Source organism: Talpa occidentalis, unplaced genomic scaffold (assembly GCF_014898055.3).
Source record: "Talpa occidentalis isolate TD23 unplaced genomic scaffold, MPIMG_talOcc4v2.1, whole genome shotgun sequence".
NCBI lineage: Eukaryota > Metazoa > Chordata > Mammalia > Eulipotyphla > Talpidae > Talpa > Talpa occidentalis.
In genome coordinates, this window is record NW_026555331.1 from 6521051 (window position 1) to 6542185 (window position 21135).

General features: G+C 49.3%; 1 protein-coding gene across 2 annotated transcripts in view; it reads right to left on the reverse strand.

Moving 5' to 3' along the window:
* Positions 1-21135, reverse strand: part of KHDRBS3 (KH RNA binding domain containing, signal transduction associated 3) — a 132933-nt gene that overhangs the window by 38861 nt on the left and 72937 nt on the right. For both annotated transcript variants that reach the window (XM_054691961.1, XM_037500898.2), the window contains 2 exons: positions 18864-19010; positions 8032-8171 (listed from right to left, as the gene is read on the reverse strand). In XM_054691961.1, the coding sequence (XP_054547936.1) occupies positions 8032-8171; positions 18864-19010 (287 nt within the window). The remainder of the gene's footprint in view (positions 1-8031; positions 8172-18863; positions 19011-21135) is intronic.

Here is a 21135-nt window from a genome sequence, read left to right on the forward strand (position 1 = left end):
AACTGGGATAGCAAACATGGAGCTAAAAGCTTAACGTCCAAAACCACAGAGAAAAAGGACCAGACAGGAAATACTTTAGCCTCCACAGGACATAAGATCTTTGTGACATCTGTGCCGTTGAACTGTGCAAGCAGCCGTGGACATTAATGTAACTTAATGAACGTGACTCCGTTCCAATAAAACTTTATTGACCAAAAAACCCAGGAAATTTGCAAAACCAAAATTTTGTTGTTTGAAAAGATCAATAACATTGATAAACCTCTAGAAAGACTAAACAAGGGAAAAAAAAAAAGCAATATGGAAGGGGCAGGCCCTCGCCACTGCTCTCCAGGACATGAAAGGACAAGGAAGGACGATCGCCAACGGCCAGAAGCCTATAGATTTGCTAAGTCAGGTGAAGGGAACTAAATCTCTGAGGACAGAGGACCAAAGCTCACACAAGGGCAAATAAGTAATCTGAATAAACGTGTCTATTACAGATAGTTACCAATAATCTACAGGAAGAAGGCACCAGGCCCAGACGGCATCACTGGGGAAGTCTATCAAACAGTACAGAAGTGGCATCAGTTCTCACAGTATCTTCCAGAAAACACACGCAGAGGGGTCACTGCCTATATCAATCTGAGAGGCAGGTCATGGAAGAGCCTCCCAAAATCTTGTCTGCATCACTAGTTGGGAGGTGGAAGAGGCCTAGGAGCCCCAGGAGAGGCCAAGTGATGGGCCCATGGGGCCTGCAGGAGGAGCCACCTCCCAGGAGGTTTCTCTGAGTCCTCCCTGGGAGCCACACTGGCTGGTGGCTTGTAGGCGGAGAGGGAACCTTGGGAGGGTGCCTTGGGGCTGGCCACTTGCTCTCTCACCTCCCCAGAATGAGGTTCATGAGGGGACAAAACAGTTCCCCTAATAACCAAAGACATACAATTAGAAACAAAACAAAATCGCAGGTTGATATCGCTCAACAACATAGGTTCAAAAATCCTCAAAAACATTAGCAAGTTGAATCCAAGTATATACTTAAAATTATACACCGCCACCAAGTGACATTTCTTCCAGGTTATAGGGACGATTCAACATTAGAAAACCAGTGTGTGCCACAGCCTCAACAAGGTTCAAGAAGAAAAATCTATGTTTTGAGCAGCACATGACAGAACGCAACACCCTCTAGCACTATCAGCAAACTAGCAATAGATGGGAATGTGCTCAAAGCCTACCACTAATACATTGTGTGACCCAGAAGGCTTTGCACCTAAGGGTAGGAACAGAGCAAGGCTCTCTGCTTTCATTGCTCCCACTCAAATTACACTGGAAATCCTCCCTGATTCAAGAAATTAGGCTGAGAGAATTGCATGGACGAAGACAAAAAAGGCTGCTGGCAGATGCCATCATTTCCATGTAAAAATTCCCAAGGAGGGGCCTCCCCGGTGTTGCAGCGGTTGAGAGCTGGGTTGCGAAGCTGCCCGCTGCCAGCACTGGTTCGATCCCCGGCTGCTCCCCGGCCACCGGAGGAGGGTCCCACATGGCGCGCAGACCTCTCCTGCCGCCCGCTGCTCCCCTCAGCAGTGTCCTTCGGTCCTTCTGCCTGCTCTGCTCCCCGCTCTGGCTCTGGTGAATTCTCTCACCCTCCCGCGCTTCTGACTGTACCCAGTGCTTGTATAAACAAACAAACAAACAAACAAACAAATAAACAAATAAATAAAAATACGTGCCTCTTTAAAAAAAAAAAGAAATTAAATGCTTTGGTACAAGTCAGAAACAGCACGCACAGAAACTATGGCGAGGAATACACAACTCCACTGGCAGAACTCTAAGGAGAAGTTGTCCACGCCATCCCAGTCCCAGTCCCTGCTGGCTATTTCATAGGCTGGCAAATTCGAAAGAACAGATGAAAAGGCAAAAGACTCAATACGGAGGACGCTGGAGAATAAAAATGGAGGGGACTCATCGCACCTGACTTCACGACTTAGCATCAAGTGACGGTAATCAAGACAGTGAGTATTGGCAAAAGAATAGACGCTCAGATCAATGGAACAAAATAAAGAGCCTGGAAATTGATCCACAGAAATGTAGTCAAGTGATCACTGACAAAGGAACAAAGAGAATTCGATGGAGAGAAGACAGTCTTTTCGACAAAGGGTGTTGGAACAAATGGACACCCACGTGCTAAAAAAATACCTAGATGCAGCCCTGACATCTTTCAGAAAAATTAACTTAGAATGGATTTTACACCTTAATGTAAGATTAAAACAGAAGAAAACAAGGGATAAATCTATGTGACCTTGAATTGATGAGGCTTTCGACGCAAGATGAAAATCATAATCCATGAAATAAAAATTAATAATGTGGACCTTATTAAAATTAAAGACTTCTGCTCTGAGGAGGACACTGTCAAGAGATGAAGAGACAAGCCACAGAAAGGGAGAAATCTTTGAAAAACACACGTCTGATGAACACCCGAGATGTACAAAGAACTTTCAAATCTCAGTAAAGAAAACAATGCAATTAAAAATGTGTAAAAGATTTGGACAGACAGTTCACCAACAAAGATGTACAGATGGCACATAACCAAAGGAAATGACAGTCCTATCATCTGCCGTGAGGAAATTACTAACTAAAGCATTCCTACCAAAATGAGTTCGATCAGAACAAAGGACCCTTCTTCGTGGCGGCCTGGGAAGCAGGAAGACCACGTGGCATTTCTTGCAAAGCCAGATGGGGCTTTGCCCGGGCTTCGGCCGCTGCATCCTCACGCAGCTGCCCAGCTGACCTGGAACCAGCCCCGAAACAAAACCTACACATGGGCGTCTACAGCAGCTTAGTTCACGGTCACTAAAACCACCCAGGTGCCTTTCAGCGTGAGTGGACAAGCGAAGCAGGCACATCCTCACAGAGGAATACGACTCAGCAATAAAGAACCCGAGCTCGCGACCCACAGAGAGGAGAGGCTGGATCTAGACACATGTCGCTAAGTGAGGCGAGCCAGCCTGAAGGGGCCGCTGCTCGTGACTCCAGTCATGACGCCAGACAGACAAGAGAACGGAACACACAGAGGCGGGTAAGCAACAGACACAAACCAGAACAGAAACGGCACAGAGGAGCAGAACAGAGCAGGCACAGAGGCAGGGGAGGGGGTCTGAAACGGCGAGGCGAGGGGCTGTTCTAGGGACATGAAATGAATCTGCGTGGTATTAAAAAAGTGGCTGCATGACACAAAGCCCTTGTCAAAGCCAATAGGACTTTATGGCACAAAGGGAATTCTAGTGCGTGCAAACATGTTTTATATGCACAAGGGTCTGCATGACTAAAATTGCATATGGTATATAAGTCACATATAAATCTAAATGTCTCTAATGAACATGCATATAATATAGTCTCATGTGTGTGATTTTATATATACAATCGTACATGTAATACATGTAAACGATGCAGTCTGTTTTCCCGTCTCGAAGAGGGGTGCACAGCAGCCACCTCCACAGGAGAGTTGTGAGGCTCACACGAGGGGAGCACGCGGAGCAGGAACAGGCACTGGGTGCTGGTTAGTAAGCAGACCCTGCTCGGCCCTGCTCCCTCGGGGCTGCTTGCTGGAGAGGAGATAGAGGGCAGAGCCCCAGCTTCTCGTTTACACCAGTGGTCACAGCATCGCAGCCTGCAAGGGCAAAGTAAACACGCACTGCATGGCTTGACTCCTACCTACAAGTTTTATGATAGTAAAATGTGTGGGGGAAGAAAGGCTGGGGGCAGCAGCCAGCTCAGGCGCCATTCCCTGGGACCGTGGCGAGTGCAGCCGAGCCCTGGGCCTTGGGCCCCAGCATGAGGTGGACAGCGGCCGTGCCGTGCGAGGCCAGGTCTGATGCGTGGCCCCCAGAGGGCATGCGTCCTTCCCGTGGCATCCCAGATACACCAGACGGCTTTCCTTCACCCCCGAAAGGGTGCGAGCTTCAAGATAAAGTGGAACCTGAGAGGTGCTGCTGCCGCCGAGAGGAACATGGAACAGGAGACAGCGTGCAGGGGCACGGCCTCCCCCACAGGAGCAGCGGTCAGAGCCGACGATGCAGACACGTCCGAACAGAGGGTCAGATGTGCCTCACATTTCAATGCATGTCCGCGTCAGCCGGGAGGCAGGAACAGGCAGCTGGAGGCGCAGGCCCAGGCAGCCACGCTGCATTTCCACGGAGCGCTATAGGTCGGGCCTAGAAGCCCCTGGCCAGCCGGGAAGCCTGCTGCACCCCTTGGTCCATCCCATCCTCGGGGCAATGGGAAGAGCCGATGAAGCAAATGTTTGTCATCCGGGACTGTAGGGCGATGAAGAAACCCAAGGCAGGATGGCTTCATGAACAGACGGGAGCTGGTTCTCAGCTGAGAGCAGACAGCAGGAGGCCTGGCCTTGAGCCGCCTTCCCTTGAGCAGATGCCCTCAGGAGGCCATGGCCGCCTCCGGGCCCTCAGTGCTAGCAGGCTTTTCCTTTGCCTTTGATATGAGAATACCTTGATCACTACTAACAAGGCCCGATCCTGCTTTCTGGAATGGCACCTCTGGGTCTGCTCTCCGCACAATGGAATCAGCAACCAAGGCACGTGCGATGCTGCAGGTGAGTCCAGGGGGGAGTGTGGCCAGCTCGGGAGTCACACTCGGCCATGCAGCAGCAGCAACTGTCCCTGGAGACCACTGGAGAGCCCACGGCATCACCATGGAACATGCAAGAACGCCCTACTCTTCTCCTGCACAACTGTCTGCTGCTCGACCGGCCGCACCAGCACTCCGCGGTGAGTGGAGCAGGCCACGCAGGTGCTCCTTGCAGCCCGGGCTCTGCAGCCCACCTCAGTGACTGTGGTGGTCCCCCGTCCTGGCGGCCCGCATCAGCACTGGTGTCCAGGCAGGACCTGCTGTTCATCGCAGGCCCGGCTGAAGCGCCAGTTCATGGCGCTCCAAAACATGAGCTCCTGCGGGGCAGAGTTTAGTGCGGCCCCACAAGCCCCTCCTCAGCTGAGAGCTGGCAAGTGTCTGGGGGGACGACAATGCAGGCCCATGATCTTAACCTGCCCACGCCCCGGAGTGTGCTGCAGCCCCACACCCACGCTGGGCTGGGCAGGGCAGGCCTCAGGTCTAACAGGAGTGGTTGCGGCCCTGGGGAGAGAAGCTACGAAAGGGCAACTCAAGTGTTTAAAGAAACAGCAGGTGAAAACACCCCCATGTGCTCAGAGCTGAGGAGAGGCCTGAGCGCAGGTCGCCGGGGCCCAGGTCTGCACAGAACCACTGGCTTGGCCCACGCGGGAGAGCATGTTCTCTTCCAGCTGTCTCTGGTATCAAAGGCAGGGAGGCAAGACCGTCTTCTGTTCGAGACCAAGGCAGAACAAAGCCACGGCACGCAGCACAGGACAAGGCAGCTGCTCTGCAGGCGGGAGTGAAGGGGGCGGCTCTGCTGGCTGGAAGCCCAGCCGGGCCTGGCCCAGGACCGCCCAGCCAGCAAAGCCGGGTGAGCCCGCTGGGAGCCCCGCTGTGGCCTCCACTTCCATCCTGGCCCTTCCCTGCGTGGTCTGCGTGTGAAATGGGGGGGTTAACAGAGTAGGGTCTCCTCCCAGGCGGCTGTGAGACTTAAGTTATCAGCGTCTGTCAAGCACCCTGTCAACAGTCCCTGCGATGTATCTGTCCCGTGTAAGCTTCGGTTGGGGCGAGAGGGAAGCAGGGCTCGGACAGGCGAGGGAGGGGACGGACAGCGAGGGCACGGTGGCCTGGGCGCGGGGGTGCAGACCCAGTGAACAAGCAGCTCCTGCCCAGGGTGAAGCACAGGGAACGTGGCAAAGTCGAGATTAAAGACGAGACAAGACAAGACAAGAGACTGGCTTTAAGAAGAACAAACAAAGGGCTTCCTTAACGCCTCTGGGAATGTGAACTTCATTCGTGGAGACCAAGGAGCTGAAGCCCCTGCACCAGGATGCCCAGCCCACACACGTGCCCGAGCCTGGAAAGGCCAGAGATGCAGGCCACCGCGCGGGGTCCGAAACGTGGACTTAACGACCACCCTGCCAGAGGCCGCCAGCCGCCAGACAACAGAAAAGCTGTAAATGAGAAGCAATGTCTGCAGTGTGATCAGAGGAATCATTTCTCATCTGGGCAGCCCAAGATATTTCTATAAAACTCAGAAAACTTTCTGCCTCCTGCGTGTGTCCATCACGTTTTCAATGTAATTTAAAACCTGGCCACTAAATTAGAAATGAAGTTCAGTAACAATGGGAGGTGTGGTTCTGATAACAGGGCAGCCCTCACGACGGGGCAGGGCGTGCGCAATTCTCCACGCTGTCAAGGACCCCAGTCTGCAACGCCACCTTTCACCCCGGAGAAGGGCCTTCACAGATGTGGTCCCTGGGGTGAGAGCCTGGACATGGGAAGTCAGGCCTCATGATGCAGGGAGCTGTCAGTACAGGCACAGGTGTCTTTACAGGAGGCAAGCTAGGAGATGAGGGGCTGGGAGGCCAAGGTCACAAGCTGGGGGAGGAGCCACAGGGGTGCAGCCACAAGCCAGGGCATGCAGGAGGGTCCAGGATTCACCCCTCCGGCCCCCAGAGGGAGCACCGCCAGAAAGGTGAATTTGGTCTAGTAAGTAATATTGATTTTAAGCACCTTGTCACCAGAACTGTGATAAATTTCTATTGTTTAAAGCTATCAAATTTGTGGTAATTTATTACAGCAGCCACAGGAAACTAATATAGCGAGTATTTATCATGATTTCAAGTAAATATAATGGTAGGAGAAATGGAAATAAAAGTTTTATCATTTACTGAACATCTACATACATTATTGCATTAAATCATAATAGCAATCCTATAATGATTCACTTTTTTTTAAGATTTATTTATTTTTATACAAGAGCTGAGGTACAGGTCAGAGGCATGTGCGGGAGGTGAGAGGATTCACCAGAGACAGAGCAGGGAACAGAACAGGCAGACTGACTGAAATACACTGCTGAGGGGAGCAATGGGGAGACAGGAGAGGTCTGCTGCACCATGTGGGTTGCTCCCTGGCTGGCTGGGAATCAAACCCACACTGCAGAGGCTGTGGTTTGCTTCACAGCACTGCGCTCAACTCGCTGTGCCACCAGGAAGGCCCTCACTTTTTTTTTTAATAGAGAAAATTTTGTTTTACTTCTTGCCACCAAGGTTCTTTGGAGCAAAGTTTAGAAATTAAAAATAATTCTCAAATAAATTTGACAGTCACATCTCAATTTATGCTTTGCTTAAAATGACATGAATTCATTAAACTGTTTTTCATATTACAAGTAGTCATGAATCCAAGGAACAAAATAAAAATTTTGTGGGTCTGTGTCAGCTCAGGGATTTTCAGGCAGCACTGGATTTATGGGCAGGAAAGGATAGCAGGCACCTGGAGGCCCACCGGGCACCTGACTTAGTGCTGAGCACAGGAGAGGCAGCAGGGAGGGGCCTACTTCTCAGTGGGGAGACACTTGTTCCCAAGACCTTGACTTGCATACCAATTCTATTACTTCCATCACAGCTAGCTCCAGGGCCTCCCTGGTGGCACAAGGGAGGCCTATAAAGCTATTCGCAGCCTCTGAAGCACGAGTTGGATCCCTGGCCAGGGAGCTATGCACACGGCGCAGCAGACCTCTCCTGTCTCCCCACTGCTCCCCTCAGCAGTGTATTTCAGTCAGTCTGCCTGTTCTGCTCCCCGCTCTGTCTCTGGTGAATCCTCTCACCCCCCACGCCTCTGGCCCGTACCCCAGTTCTTGTATGCATAAATAAATAAAATCTTCAAAAAAAAAAAAAACTAGCCTCAGTTTAAAGCTGAAGAAATTAATGACGGATGAAGTAAACTTATCTGAAGCCCTGAGCTAGCAAGCACAGAATCATCAGTCCAACGTGGGGCCTCTGAATAAGGCATCAAATTATCTGAGCACTTTTTGCAGGCTCTGTATTCAAACACTGAGAAAGCTGTTAGGCTACTAATAAAGAAGACAGGAGCACTGCTGCCATGGCACCCTTCCCTAACAAACAAAATAACAACTGAGTTAACAGCACCAACCTGGTGACGGCGGGGGTTGGCGCCCCTCGTGTGCGCAAGGCGGCCTTCCCACGAACCACTGGCACGTCCGCGTTTTCTGAACCACCGTTCAAATATGTTAATTCCTGGAGTTGCGCTTGCCGGATTTCATCATTATAGTCCTACAGAAAAGACAGAAGATGGCATAAGTCACCTCATGGGAAAAAGAAGGAGATCTTTAGGACAAGAAGCAAACAAACGTTTACAGAGAAGAGGGTGAGGAGCATACAACAAGATTTCAATTTGCTAAAATGAAAGTATGTCAATAAATTGTTAAAAAGGCAAGAGAAACACAGTCTTTCCCCCAAACTAAAATCTTCTCTAAGTGGCCATCACATCTTCCCCTGACATTTTCCAAGTAGAATAGTTTAAAATATTCCCCAGAGCTGACACGTGACATTGTCACTCATAACACAGTTCAAGGGTCACCATCGACACCACAATACGCAAGGAACAGAAAAACACACCAAAATTCAACATTTCCAAAACTGAATGCAGCTTCTCTTCATATCTTACATGACATACAAATACCCAACTGAGAGGCTTGGGGAGACGTCCTTGATTCTTACCCTCTCCTTAATATCCCCAACTCCATTCAGTGTGCATCAAGAAAGATGTGCAATAAATAAATAAAAGTGTCTTCTTTTTTATAATAGAGGGAAGTCCAGGTATAAATGATCAAAAAGGACATCAGCTACCTCCACTGTGGGGACTAAAGCGGAAGGGAAAACAGAAGCCAAATCTCCCATTTTAAGTCATTTTGAATATCACTTTACATGTCTAGAATTATGAGTACACTGAAAGGCACTTAAGGTTTAAGGCGGTAAGCTGCATACTGAGGTCTGTGTTTTGGAAAGGCCATTCCTAGTGTATAGAGATAGATAACATAAGACTTTAAAAGCGGGATCAATAAAATATGAGACCCCAAACACACCTGCTTCTCAAGAGCATGAGGGGCTTGCTAAGGAGACCACCTGTGGGGCCAGAACACAACCCCTGTGACTGGGAAAAGGCTGAGACCAAACAAGTCCATTCCCAGCCATGATGAGAAGTCTAGTGACGCAGGAAATATGTGAGGCTCACAAACATGCAGAGTGAGAGGACATAATCCAAATAACTATCGGATCAAACCAGAAACCCACAGAGATAACAGAAAACAGCCTGCAATGAATCAAATTGAAAACACAACACACCAAACTGTGCGGGAGGCACATGAGGGACATGCAAAGGGAAACACAGAGCTTTAATGCCTGTATTTTTAAAATGAGACCTTCTGTATCAATAAATTAACTTTTGCAGTTAGAAAAGGAAAAACAGGGTGAACCCAAGGTAAGTTGAAGGAAAAATATAGTGAAAATTAGGCCAAAAATAAAAGAAAGACAATTCAATTAAATCCAAAGTGGTTATAAGATTAACAAAACTGGGGCCTCCCTGGTGACTAAGGGTTAAGTCTCAGCACTATCACCCCTACAGCCTGAGTTGGATCCCCAGCAAGGGAGATGACCCACAGGGTGCAGCAGACCTCTCCTGTCTCCTCGCTGCTCCCCTCAGCAGTGGATTTCAGTAGATCCGCCTGTTCTGCTCCTCTGGTGAAGCCTGTCACCCCACCCCATACCTCTGTCTCTGGTGAATCCTCTCACCCCCCCATACCTCTGGCCTATACCCCAGTTCTTCTAAGCAAAAATTAAAAAAAACTAGGAAAAATTTTAACAAAACTGAAAAACTTTTCAGCCAGACTGATCAAGAATCAAAAATAGAAAATCAACTGGACTTTGAAAAAACAGAAAAAGATTTTAAGAAAGGGCAATGAGAGTCAGCAGCCAACAAAGGGGACACACGGATGTGGACATGGATAAATTCCTAGAAAGACACAAACTACCAACTTTGTCTTAAGAAGAAAGAGGAATCTTAACAGATAAGTAACAAAACTAAATTAGTACTCAAAATGTGGCATTTAAGGGAAAGTCTGTGTCGACAGGACCTTCATGGTGAATTCTACAAAAAAATAAGCAGTGCTAATCCTTCACAAACTGCCAAAAAACAAACAAACAAACAAACAAACAAAAAAGAGTGGTAATGACTCCTAACTCATCCTGCGAAGCTGAGCACAGCCTGAACATGTGATGAAGACAGCATAAGAAAACTGTAGATGAGACCCTTTCTGACTAGAGCTGCCAAAGCTCTCAAAAATATTGAGAAGCCAAATCCAGCAGCATAAACCAAGCCACATGAACAATAGAAGGAACGTGTGTAAGAACCAAGTGAAATTTATAGTAGAATTGTGAAGTTAGTTCAACATCTGAAAGAAAATCAGTTAATTTGGTACCATAATCAGGAAAAAAAAAAAAAAAAAAAAAAACAATCATTTGAACACATCAACAAAAATATTTCACAGACGTATTCAACACACCTGAATGACAGAAACACTCACAAGACAAGGATGTCTACTCTCTGCACTTCTAGCCAACACTGTATTTGAGGTTCTAGCCAGGACAGTTATGTAAGAAATATAAATGAGTGATATTTGGATTGGAATGGAAAAGCCAAAGCAATCTCTATTCACAGATGGCATAATAGTTTATGTGGAAAATCACAAAGAATCCACAAAATAGGTTATTTGAACAAATAAACAAGTTTAGCAAGGTTGTAGGACACAAGATTAATATACTAACATAGCAAGAAGCAGTCCAGAAATGAAATGAAGAAAACAATTCCATTTAGTGACATCAGAAAGAATTACATACTTAGGAAAAAAATAGCAAAATAAGAGCTAGCTTTGTACACTGAAAACTGCAAAATATTGTTGAAATAATTTTTTCTTAAACCTAAATAAATGTAAACCCAATGCTCATCGATAGGAGGATCTAATACTGTTAAGATGACAATAATTCCCCCAAATTGATCTATAGACTTAAAGAAACCCCAGCTGGCTTCTTTGCAGAAGTGAACAAGCTAATCCTACAATCTATATGGAAATCCACATGCTCCGTGGCCAGAATCATATTTAGAAAGAAGAACAAACAGACATGTCCTCACTTCAAAATTCACTGCAAAGCTATAGAATTCAAGACTGTGTGGTACTGGCTTAAAGGATGATGTAAAGATCAATGAAACCAAACTGAACATCCAGACATGAATTACTGCCCATGTTTTTCAAATAATCTACGTAACAAATGGTATAGTCACAACTAAATATGCACAACAAAAAATACAGCGGGACCTCACACTTCTTGCCATACACAAACATAAGCTGGGAATGGATGAGAAACCCACATGCATGAGCTAAAACCGTAAAACACTTAATGGAAGTAAGAAATTTCATGGTCAGACTATGTAATGAATTCTTAGATAAGAAACCAAGAGGTCAGATGAGAGAAAACAGACAAATTGGACTAAATCAACCGTTGCTATGCACAAAAATTCCATGAAGAAAATGAAAATGCAACGCATGAAATGGAATTTTTTTTAATCCGACAAGCAACTTGTATCCAAAATATATATTCTTTCAGTTCAGCAATAAGACAATAACCTCATTTTTTTTTTTTAAAAAAAAGGATTTGAGTAGGCTTTCTCTTTAGAAGTTATTACATGGCCAAAAGCGCATGGAAAGATGTACAGCTCTCTAAGGCACTCTGGAAATGCAAACCAGGACCACAGAGAAATACCCAAAATCAACTGTGGGTGAGCTGGAGAGAGTGGAAGCTGGGTCAGGCACTCCGGAAAACCATTCAGCAGCTCCTCAAACTGCTAAGCATAGCGCTACCACACGGTCTAGCAAGTCTTCACCAGCTTCCAAGAAAATAAAAACATATTTCTATGCAAAAACTTGCAGACGAATGTCCACCTTCAGCAGCATTTTCCCATTGTTCATAATAGCTAAGGATAAACAACCCCAAAGTCCTCAAGTTAAATGGCCAAAGATATCCACACACTGGGCTGTTCATACAGTGAACTATTATTTAGCAATAAAAAGCCGGTTGAATGAAGCTTGAAAATAGCACGCAGAGTGGAGAGAAGCCAGTACCAAAGTCGACAGACTATCACTGGTTTTTTTTTCTTTTTTAAAGATTTATTTAATTATTTATACAAGAACCGGGGTACAGGCCAGATGTGCAGGAGGGTGAGAGGATTCACCAGGGACAGAGCAGGGAGCAGAACAGGCAGACTGACGAAACATGTTGCTGAGGGGAGCAGCAGGCGAGACAGGAGAGGTCTGTGCGCCATGTGGGACCCGCGCCGGTCGGCCAGGATCGAACCGGCGCTGCAGAGGCTGCGGACAGCTTCACAGAGCGGCGCACAACCACCTGCACCACCAGGGAAAGCCCCAGACCCTCACTATTATATGGGAACCATCGACAGGCAAAGCTCCAGGGACAGCAGCGGCTGCCTAAGGCCAAGGCGTGCAGGAGATGGGGACTAGGGCGCACATGGCCACGGCATTTCCTTGGGGGATGCTGACCATCTCCCCAAGCTGCTGGTGGAGACGGCTGCACGTGGATGGACAAGCAGGGGTCGATGAACTGACCGGTTGAAATGGGAGGACTTGGGTGGTATGTGAACTGTCTCCCTAAAAACTACTCAAGAGAACAAAACGTAAATCAGTATTCAAGTGGGGAGGGCGAAGAATGGGGCGCACTGGCTGTCTGTTACGAGGTTCATTTGGGGGCCCCTCATAAAAATGGTCTAGCTGAGTGAAGGTGACAGCCATGGAGCTCCGGGAATACACGACCAGCCGCTGAATTGTGTGCTTTATTGGGTAAATGCTACGGTGTGATTTACATCTCCATAAAGATATTAAAGGGAGCGAGGCAGTGTGGGAGGCGGCCATGGCACCGGCAGCTCCCAGGAGGCCCAGGCCTTGGCGGAGCTAGCCTGGACACGCGAGGGCGGAGGGCTGAGGAGGGGCGGGACTGGAGATATGCAGGATGTTTGATTTTATTAGACCTGGTAAAGCACTGGATGGCGTGCTCAGTATGAGCAAAGTCAAGAAAGTCCACGGGTTTCTGGACGAGGAGGAAGAAGAGCAAGAGGCAGGGGTGGATGCTGTCAGCGCTGAGCAGTGGTCTGGGGCGCGTGAACACGGAGACCCCATGGCCATTGGCTTCAGCAATTGAGAACTTAAAGAAGTGGGTCTAGAAGTGGGCAGGAAGGGGTGCCCAGGCGGGCCCTACACATCCCAAGGCTGGCCCCAGGAGTAACCTGAGCCCAACGGGGTCTGCCTGGGACGAGAGCTTCCCAGTGCTGAGGCCTGAACCCTGCTGGTGCCGGGCTGGCGGGTAGGTCTGCCCGCGCAGTGTGACTGGTGGGGAATTGTCACCGCCCAGGAGTGGGGTGGACGTGTGGACTCTGGGACGCTGAGGTCAGGGCAGAGGCACGGCGTGCCGTGTGTGGTCCCAACAGAGGCCCACCCTGCAGCCCGGCAGCTTCTCCACCTGGCCAACTTCACACCTGCGCCAAACACGGTGGGGACAAGGGGCCGGAGGACGCCTCTGCTGGGAGCGGCTGCTGGAAGCTCAGGCCCGGGCTGCCTGGACTACTGGATGCTCCTTTTCTCTTTGCAGATTCTGATTCTGATTTAGCATTAAAAATATGCAATTCAGGGCCTCCCCGGTGGCGCAGCGGTTGAGCGCTGGGTTGCGAAGCTGCCCGCAGCCTCTGCAGAGCCGGTTCGATCCCCAGCTGCTCCCCGGCCACCGGAGGAGGGTCCCACATGGCGCGCAGACCTCTCCTGCCGCCCGCTGCTCCCCTCAGCAGTGTACTTCGGTCCTTCTGCCTGCTCTGCTCCCTGCTCTGGCTCTGGTGAATTCTCTCACCCTCCCGCACTTCTGACTGTACCCAGTACATGTATAAACAAACAAACAAACAAACAAATAAATAAATAAATAAACATGCCTCTATTAAAAAAAAAATATGCAATACATTGATTACATTTATAAAAATAATTCTCTTTCTTACTTGTAAAAAGCAGGATGCAAAGAACAACTTAAAGCTGGCAGTAAAGTGAGTTGTGGATAAGAGAGACACAGGGACATGGACCAGAAAGGAAGCTGGGCTGAATGTCACCTGGCGGGAGCAGGGCCAGGGCAGGTAGGGTGTTGCCGGCCACCAGGGCACCTGAGGAGCAATGCCAGTCACGTGGCCGGCAGGGGAGGCCCAGGCTCTGGGTCTAGACCTTACTGTGAACCAAATTCCTGCCCTCACTCGTCTGGGGTGTAGACCTCAGAGGAGCCATATGAATCCATCATTATTTCAAATCTCTCCAAACAAAGCCCCAGAATATATTCCCTACGATTTCACTAAAAATGTGTGATTAGTAAATTATTTGTAAAGCACATTCTAAATAAAACATGTTACATAACTGCTAAATATTTGCACTGAAGTGTTAGGAGCTGTGTCATGTTGGAGACTGCAGGTGGCTCAGAACGGACTCCGGGAGGACAGTGCTTAGCCCCCTCAAGCTACCCTTCGGAACAGCTCCGCGCCCTGAACCCAGGAGCACACGGGGTGTCCCAAAGAGCAGAACCCACCCCCTTTAGACAGTGTCTTGTGAAACTAAGTTTTAAAGTAGGCGGTATACTCAAATACACACACACACACACATACACACACCCCCGAGTCAACCACCTCTGAGGTTAAGCCTTATGAGTCCATGATCTTTGTAGCTTTGTGTTACTAATCTCTGAATCGTCATTTGATTTCCCATCTTCAAAAGTGAAATGATCCTAACATTAACATAACATTAATACCAACACTGTCACCACTTGTGCAGAGTGGAAAAGTAAATTGTCATGTGTAAATACCGACGCACTCAGCTAAGCCTTCTCACGGATGACAGCTATCAACGCTGACCCCGTAGCGAAAAGCAGGGTTAACAAATGACTGACCTGAGACAGCACCCTGAAAATGCAGTGTTTGTGGAAAATCATGACATCTCAGGAAAGAGAAGGTGTCTGGGTGTCTTGTCTGCAGGTGCTCACCCCTCCTGCCAAGCCCCCGGGACACCCGAGCTCCCCTGGGCCGGGCAGAGCCTGGAGCCCCGTGGAGCTGCTGGAGGAGATGTGTGCAATCTGGAAGCAAGCGTGAAGAACCTCCAGGCTCGGCGGTACTGTCAATATCAGCAGCAGTTCCGCTTGCAAAAGAACAGAGAAGACCGATCCAGTCAGAAGCCCTGCCGCTGTGGCGTGGACGCAGGGCACTTGCGGGGCCAACTGTCCAAGCAGTACAGAGATCCAGCGGGCGGGGGCGGCCCATCCCGACAGCCCCCACGCCTCTGCTTGGACAGGCTGTGCACCCACAGAGCTGAGCACACATCTGCCTGGCGGGGAGTCTGTGGACAAAGAAGGGAGATGCAGGCACCCATGAGGAGGAGGCCCACCAGGGCCAACTCAAAACCTGTGGGGGCAGCCGCACTGCACACCCCTCCATCAGCCTCAGGAGCCAGGAGCATGAGCACAGCAGCCGCTGCTGCCCACGGGCCACGTGACACAGGCAAAGCGCAAGAGGGAAACACGCTAACAACGCCGACATTCGCTGTCAATCATGAGGGACTACAAAGAATTGGTCCAAATAAACTATTTAAAAACAACAAGAACCACAGCAACAACAGTCTGGGGCTAAAATAAATCAGAATGAAGCTTTGCTATGACGTTACCTAAAATGTGGACTTTACAGCAAAAAAGTAGGAGCCATACAAACAAATGGGAAAATGTGAGCCTCACTCAGAAAAGAACAAAGCAGTAGAAGAAACCGCCCCAGACAGTGGGCAAGCACAAAGAGAGTAAAAACAGGCGGCCGCAGGGACACCAGGTGCGCCAGGGCATCTCAGCAGCAGAGCTGCGGAGCAGAAGACCGACCCCACCCAGGTCGTGAGCTCAGGAACCACAGGCCAGGGACACAGGGCCAGCCCCGGGGGAGGCTCAGTGCATCAGCACTGGGGTGGGGACCCAGGGGTGGGGCTGGGGAAGGGAGGGGACCGAGGAAGAAGGAAAAGTCCACAGAAACAATGGCTGAAAACTTCCCATATTGGAAGAAAAAACAAACCTACAGATCCACAAAGCTTAACGAACGAGGCGGGTAAGCGAGCACATGTGCGTCAACGGCTGAACATGAAAGGCACAGCGGACGCCAAGGCCGCACGGCGAGCAGCGGCTCCTCCTCGAAGACACCGGGGCCAGGGAGCACCAGCAAGCCTCTGCCTTCCCTTCGAGAGAAGAGTGGCAGCCAAGTACTCCATAAACTGTCCCAACAAGAACAGAACAGGTTTTTTCTTGATTGTCGGTCATAAGAAAGGCCCACGCGACCCTTCAGGCTGGAAAGAAACGGTGTCAGCAGCATCTCCATCCGCAGAGGGGAGGGAAGCACGACAGAGCGGAGCCAGCCTTGGGGGTGATGAAGCCCTGAGCTGCGAGCCCATACGGAGACACAGACCCTAAAAATCATCAGGAAACCAAATCCAGCAATGTATAGAGGGGGTCGTATGTCAACCCCCAAGGGATGCACCTAGGAATGCAAAGCTGGCTTGACATCCGAGCATGGACTAATGCACATGCCGTTATGTAGACAATAAAGGAGAAAATCCATATGAGCAACTCAAGGGTGGGAAAAGCTCTGGAAAAATCAAGCTCTCATTCCGGGATAAAATGCTCAACACCCAGGAGCAGAGGAGCTTCTTCAAACGACAAAGGGCAGTAACAAAAGACCTGCAGCTCACACCGAACTCACCACCTCCACTCAACAATCCCCCGAAAGCACCAGTCGGGGCAATAAGGAAAATGAGATAAAGTGTAAAATTAAAGGTATTCAGATTGGAAAGGGAGAATTAAAGCTTTACTATAGATGGCAGGATTTAGATATACAAAATACTAATGACTTCATTAACACGCACACAACCCCCAGTACTGACACACCCATCCGTCAAGGTCACAAGATACAAGGGCAATACATAAAATTCAACTGCATTTCATATAATACAAGCATCTGTAAATGAAATTTAGAAAATAATACAATATAATATTTAGAAATAACTTCAATGGAAGAGCCACAAGAAAGTACCCTGAAAACTATAAACTACTGCAGAAATTAATGAATAGTTTAAAAAAAAAAAGTGAAGAAACATTTCATTTTAATGGATTAGAAAACTCAATATTGTTAAGATAAAATTATGCCCCAAACTAATCTACAGATTCAATACACTCCCTAGCAAAATCCCAGGGGACCTTTTTTGTAGACATTGATAAGTTGATCCTAAAATATATAGAGAAATGCAAAGGAGCCTGAGTAGGCAAAACGATTTTGAAAAAGAAGAAGCAAGTTGGAAAAGTTACACAACCTGGACTTCGTCCCGTGAGGCAAGGGGAAGGGGGTGGCAGGGGACAGGGGGTGGCGGAGGACAGGGGGTGCAGAGGACAGGGGGTGGCGGAGGACAGGGGGTGGCAGAGGATGGGGGTGGCCAACCATCCTGGCGGGCGATTCCACCAGGGACAGCCTTTGGGACGACTGGCTATCCACACAGACCAAGATGGATCTAGGGCGCAGCCTCACAACGTACTCAAAAATTAACTTAAAACGGATCCCAGACGAAAACGAGAGCTACTAAAATACTGAGAAAGAACCAAAGCGGACAATCTCTGTGACCTTGGTCAGCCAGGGCCAGGGCAAGACAGCGTCCTTCCTCCTGGAGGGCGGCCGGGGCACGGCTACCCCAGCCCTGTCCACCGAGACCAGCTCTCGCGGTGGCTACGAACCCTGACGCCTCCCGCCTCTCCCGCCAGAGGAGCTGCAGAAGGAGCCCCCGATTCGACAGGTCGCATCTGTCTCCCGCACTGAAAGCTGTCTTGAAAGGCTGTCTTGAAACCAAGTGAATGAATGACTATCATACTGGCTGTTATCGTACTGTTAAGTATTCCCCGAGTGAAATATTTAACACGACCCCACACCCCGGCTTTTCCAAGTCAATCAAGAGGGAAACAGCCACTCCCGACAAATGCAAGCTCCCCCCCAGACACTGTCATCACGGCGCACGCGGGGGCCGCAGTCCACCCGCCAGGCAGCCCCGGTCAGGAAGGGCTCAGCCCCGACAGCCGTCGGGCAGGTGTGAGGGCTGCCTGCTCTAAAAAGCCCGAGTGGACAATATTTCTGTTTATCTAGAACTGGCACATGATACAAAAAGAGACGAAAAGACCTACATTGTGCTTTCTAGTGGAGGCTGCGATATATTTGATTCTCAGCGACATCGAAGTGTCTGAAAAGGTGTAAAGAGACCATGAGCTGGTCACAAAACACAAACCACCTGGCAGCCAGGCAGCCACGGCAGGCCCGCCGCTCTGCTCCTCGGGGGCTGAACCTGGCATCGTCCTGGCCACGTGGCACTGAAATCACCTGCTGGACTCTCTGTCCCCCACCCCGGGGCGGGGCTGTTTCTATCTGCGCCCAAGGAGCACAGACGCCTGTGCGTGCACCTGACCCCAAGCAGGGGCCTGGCCCCTGGAAGGCCCTCGGGAGCCTGGGTGCAGGACCCAGAGCGTGGAGGTGACCGTGGTGTCTCAGGGACGCCGAGGCAGGGGGCGCGCAGCTTTCAATAGCGACTGTGCACTCCAAGTTTTCCCACTGCGTGGCTTTAAGCCTTATTTAATCTCTTCAAAAAACTATGGCCGCCAGTACGAAGAAGGATATTTCCAAGTCGCTCACTTCCAAAGGCCCATGAGCAGCCCATTGTCACGGCAAATGACAATTACAGGTAAGAATGGTCAAGGATGAAAACACAGGGAGGGCTGCAAAGCACAATGAACAATCCGGAAGAGTGTAGGTGTACGAACAGGAATGAGGAACTTCTTGATCTCCTCCAGGGCGTGCCCCATGCGGGCGTAGGCCTCGGCGGGCGGGGCGAAGACCTCGATGAGCACGTGCAGGTCGTCGTTGAGGTGGAAGTACTTGGCTTCTCCACTTTTCCTCAGCTCTTCCTCCTGAAGAAGGAAACATCACATTGAAGAATGAGTCACTGTAAGAAAAAGGGAAGGCTTGTATACCCCAAGCTCATTCGTATGTGGTTGTCCCAGAAAGTTCATTGAGGAGCAAACGCCACCCTGAGGACCGAGTCTGCAGCAGACGTGGGCTCTGCCGTCCTCAGGCCTTATGGGGCATCTGAGAGCTCCTGGGGACCCCATCAACCCCCGACCCTGCCTAGAGCCCGTCATCAGCCCTGTCCCGCCAGCTCTGGTTCTCCTGCCTGGGTGTTCTCTCGGCTGAGCTCCAGGTCGCTTCTGCTGGCGTGACGCTGTCTGCCTGCGGCTCAACTCGAGCCTTTCCACCAGCCCCAGGGCAGTCCCTTACTCTGTGCTACTTCCTCTCACTGAAAGGTGATCACCGTGGAGCAGCAACCACAGCTGTCTTGTCTGGGGCTAGAGTCTCATGCCTGGAAAGTGCTGGGTATACAGCAGATGCTCAACAAATATTCACTGAGTGATCAATGAGATGTTATTCTTTCATTTCTTCGTTCATTGGCTCATTCACATACTCACTGACTACACACCAGGCTCTATAAGGTAAGGATAAAACAGTGGGGAAAAATGCATGCGAGATGCTATTATGCAGTTTTGTGATTATGATAAATATTTTTCAGCTTGTTTACATAATGAAATTCAGGGGGAAACTTGAAGGAAGAAAACCAGGGTGCTCGGCCTGCTGGCTCTGCTCTGCCCGCTCTGCCTCGCTAGCCCCACCCCTAGGGTGGCAGAGGAGAATGCAAGTCCTCAGTCTTTGTTCCCAACACTAACTTCAGACAGGTCATGTAGGAATCTCCACTAAAGCCACTTCCATAGAGTAGGCACCTTTCTGGCCTCTCCAAAACCCGACGCTTTAAAACACAGAGCACCCTAGAGCCCCTAGCAAGGACTCTTGATTTCACCACTAGCCAAGAGGCCAAGGAGGCCCAAACCCTCGACTTCACCCATAAGGTGTCAGCTCAACTAATGTGAATTCTGACAAAGGGCGATCGGGAGGCAGAGCAGGCAAGGGCCGGCACAGCCAGACACACCAGTGATCAAACACGCACAGACAGCCTGCATAGGGTCCCCACACTTGCCCCGCCAAGTCTGTCTGATGCTAACAAGCGCTTATTAGCCCAAGGCCACTAAGTACCTGAAGGCCCAGCTCCGTGCCATTGCCTGGCCAAGCGGACAGTGCAGCACTGTCCAGCCCACTGCCCGGCTCCAGGCCCTTCTCATTTACTGAGAGTGACTAGAAAATGAAAGACGGACGACCCTGCAGTAGGGAGAGCAGACACCAGCGACCACGCTGCCTACACGCTTCCCCTGAAATCCGCCTTGTATAAAACGCAGGGTGGCTGAACCCCAAATACAGGCCTCCTCACTGTCCGAAACACGATGTTCTCAGCCCTGGGGTCTATTCATCACCTGCCTTCACAGCTGAACTTTAAAAAATTTGACTCCATGCAAAGTAGTCCAACTTTGAAAGTATGAACTAACGAAATGAATTTTTTTCCTAATATGATACATTAATACTTCTAAAGAGAGAATACTGATCCATAGTCAGGCAGTTTGGTTTCTGTCACCAACTTCCACAGCATTCATAGCTCAAATCCAGAATTTCCTCTTTCCCTTTGGGGGAGTGACTTTATCTCATCCTGAAGGGGGGATTTTAATGGTGATAATAATAGGGTACCACCTGCTCATTGACGGGGTTGTTGCAATAAAGGAGTTCTTAGTGATAGTAATTCATGTTATTAGTAATAAAGGAGTTATAGTAAAAAACATTTTTATGTCTAAGACACAAAGTCTTTAGAATTATGCCTAACATATAAACAATAAGTGATGAATATAGCAATGAGCTCTTTGACAACCTAAAAGGATGAGGTTTTAATACTAAGCAACAGGAAGCGCTTAGATATGAACATAATATTGACTGAATTTCTGTAGACAAAAGGCAGTCCAAAAATCCCAGTGGAAATGGGGCTTCAAAGACTTCAGGGAGGAGGGTCTGATTCCGGTGACTGAGAAGAAATACCCGCACAGCTGAGCACTAACAGGACTGACTGAGCAAATGCTGCTCCACTGAAGGCCACGCAGAGTG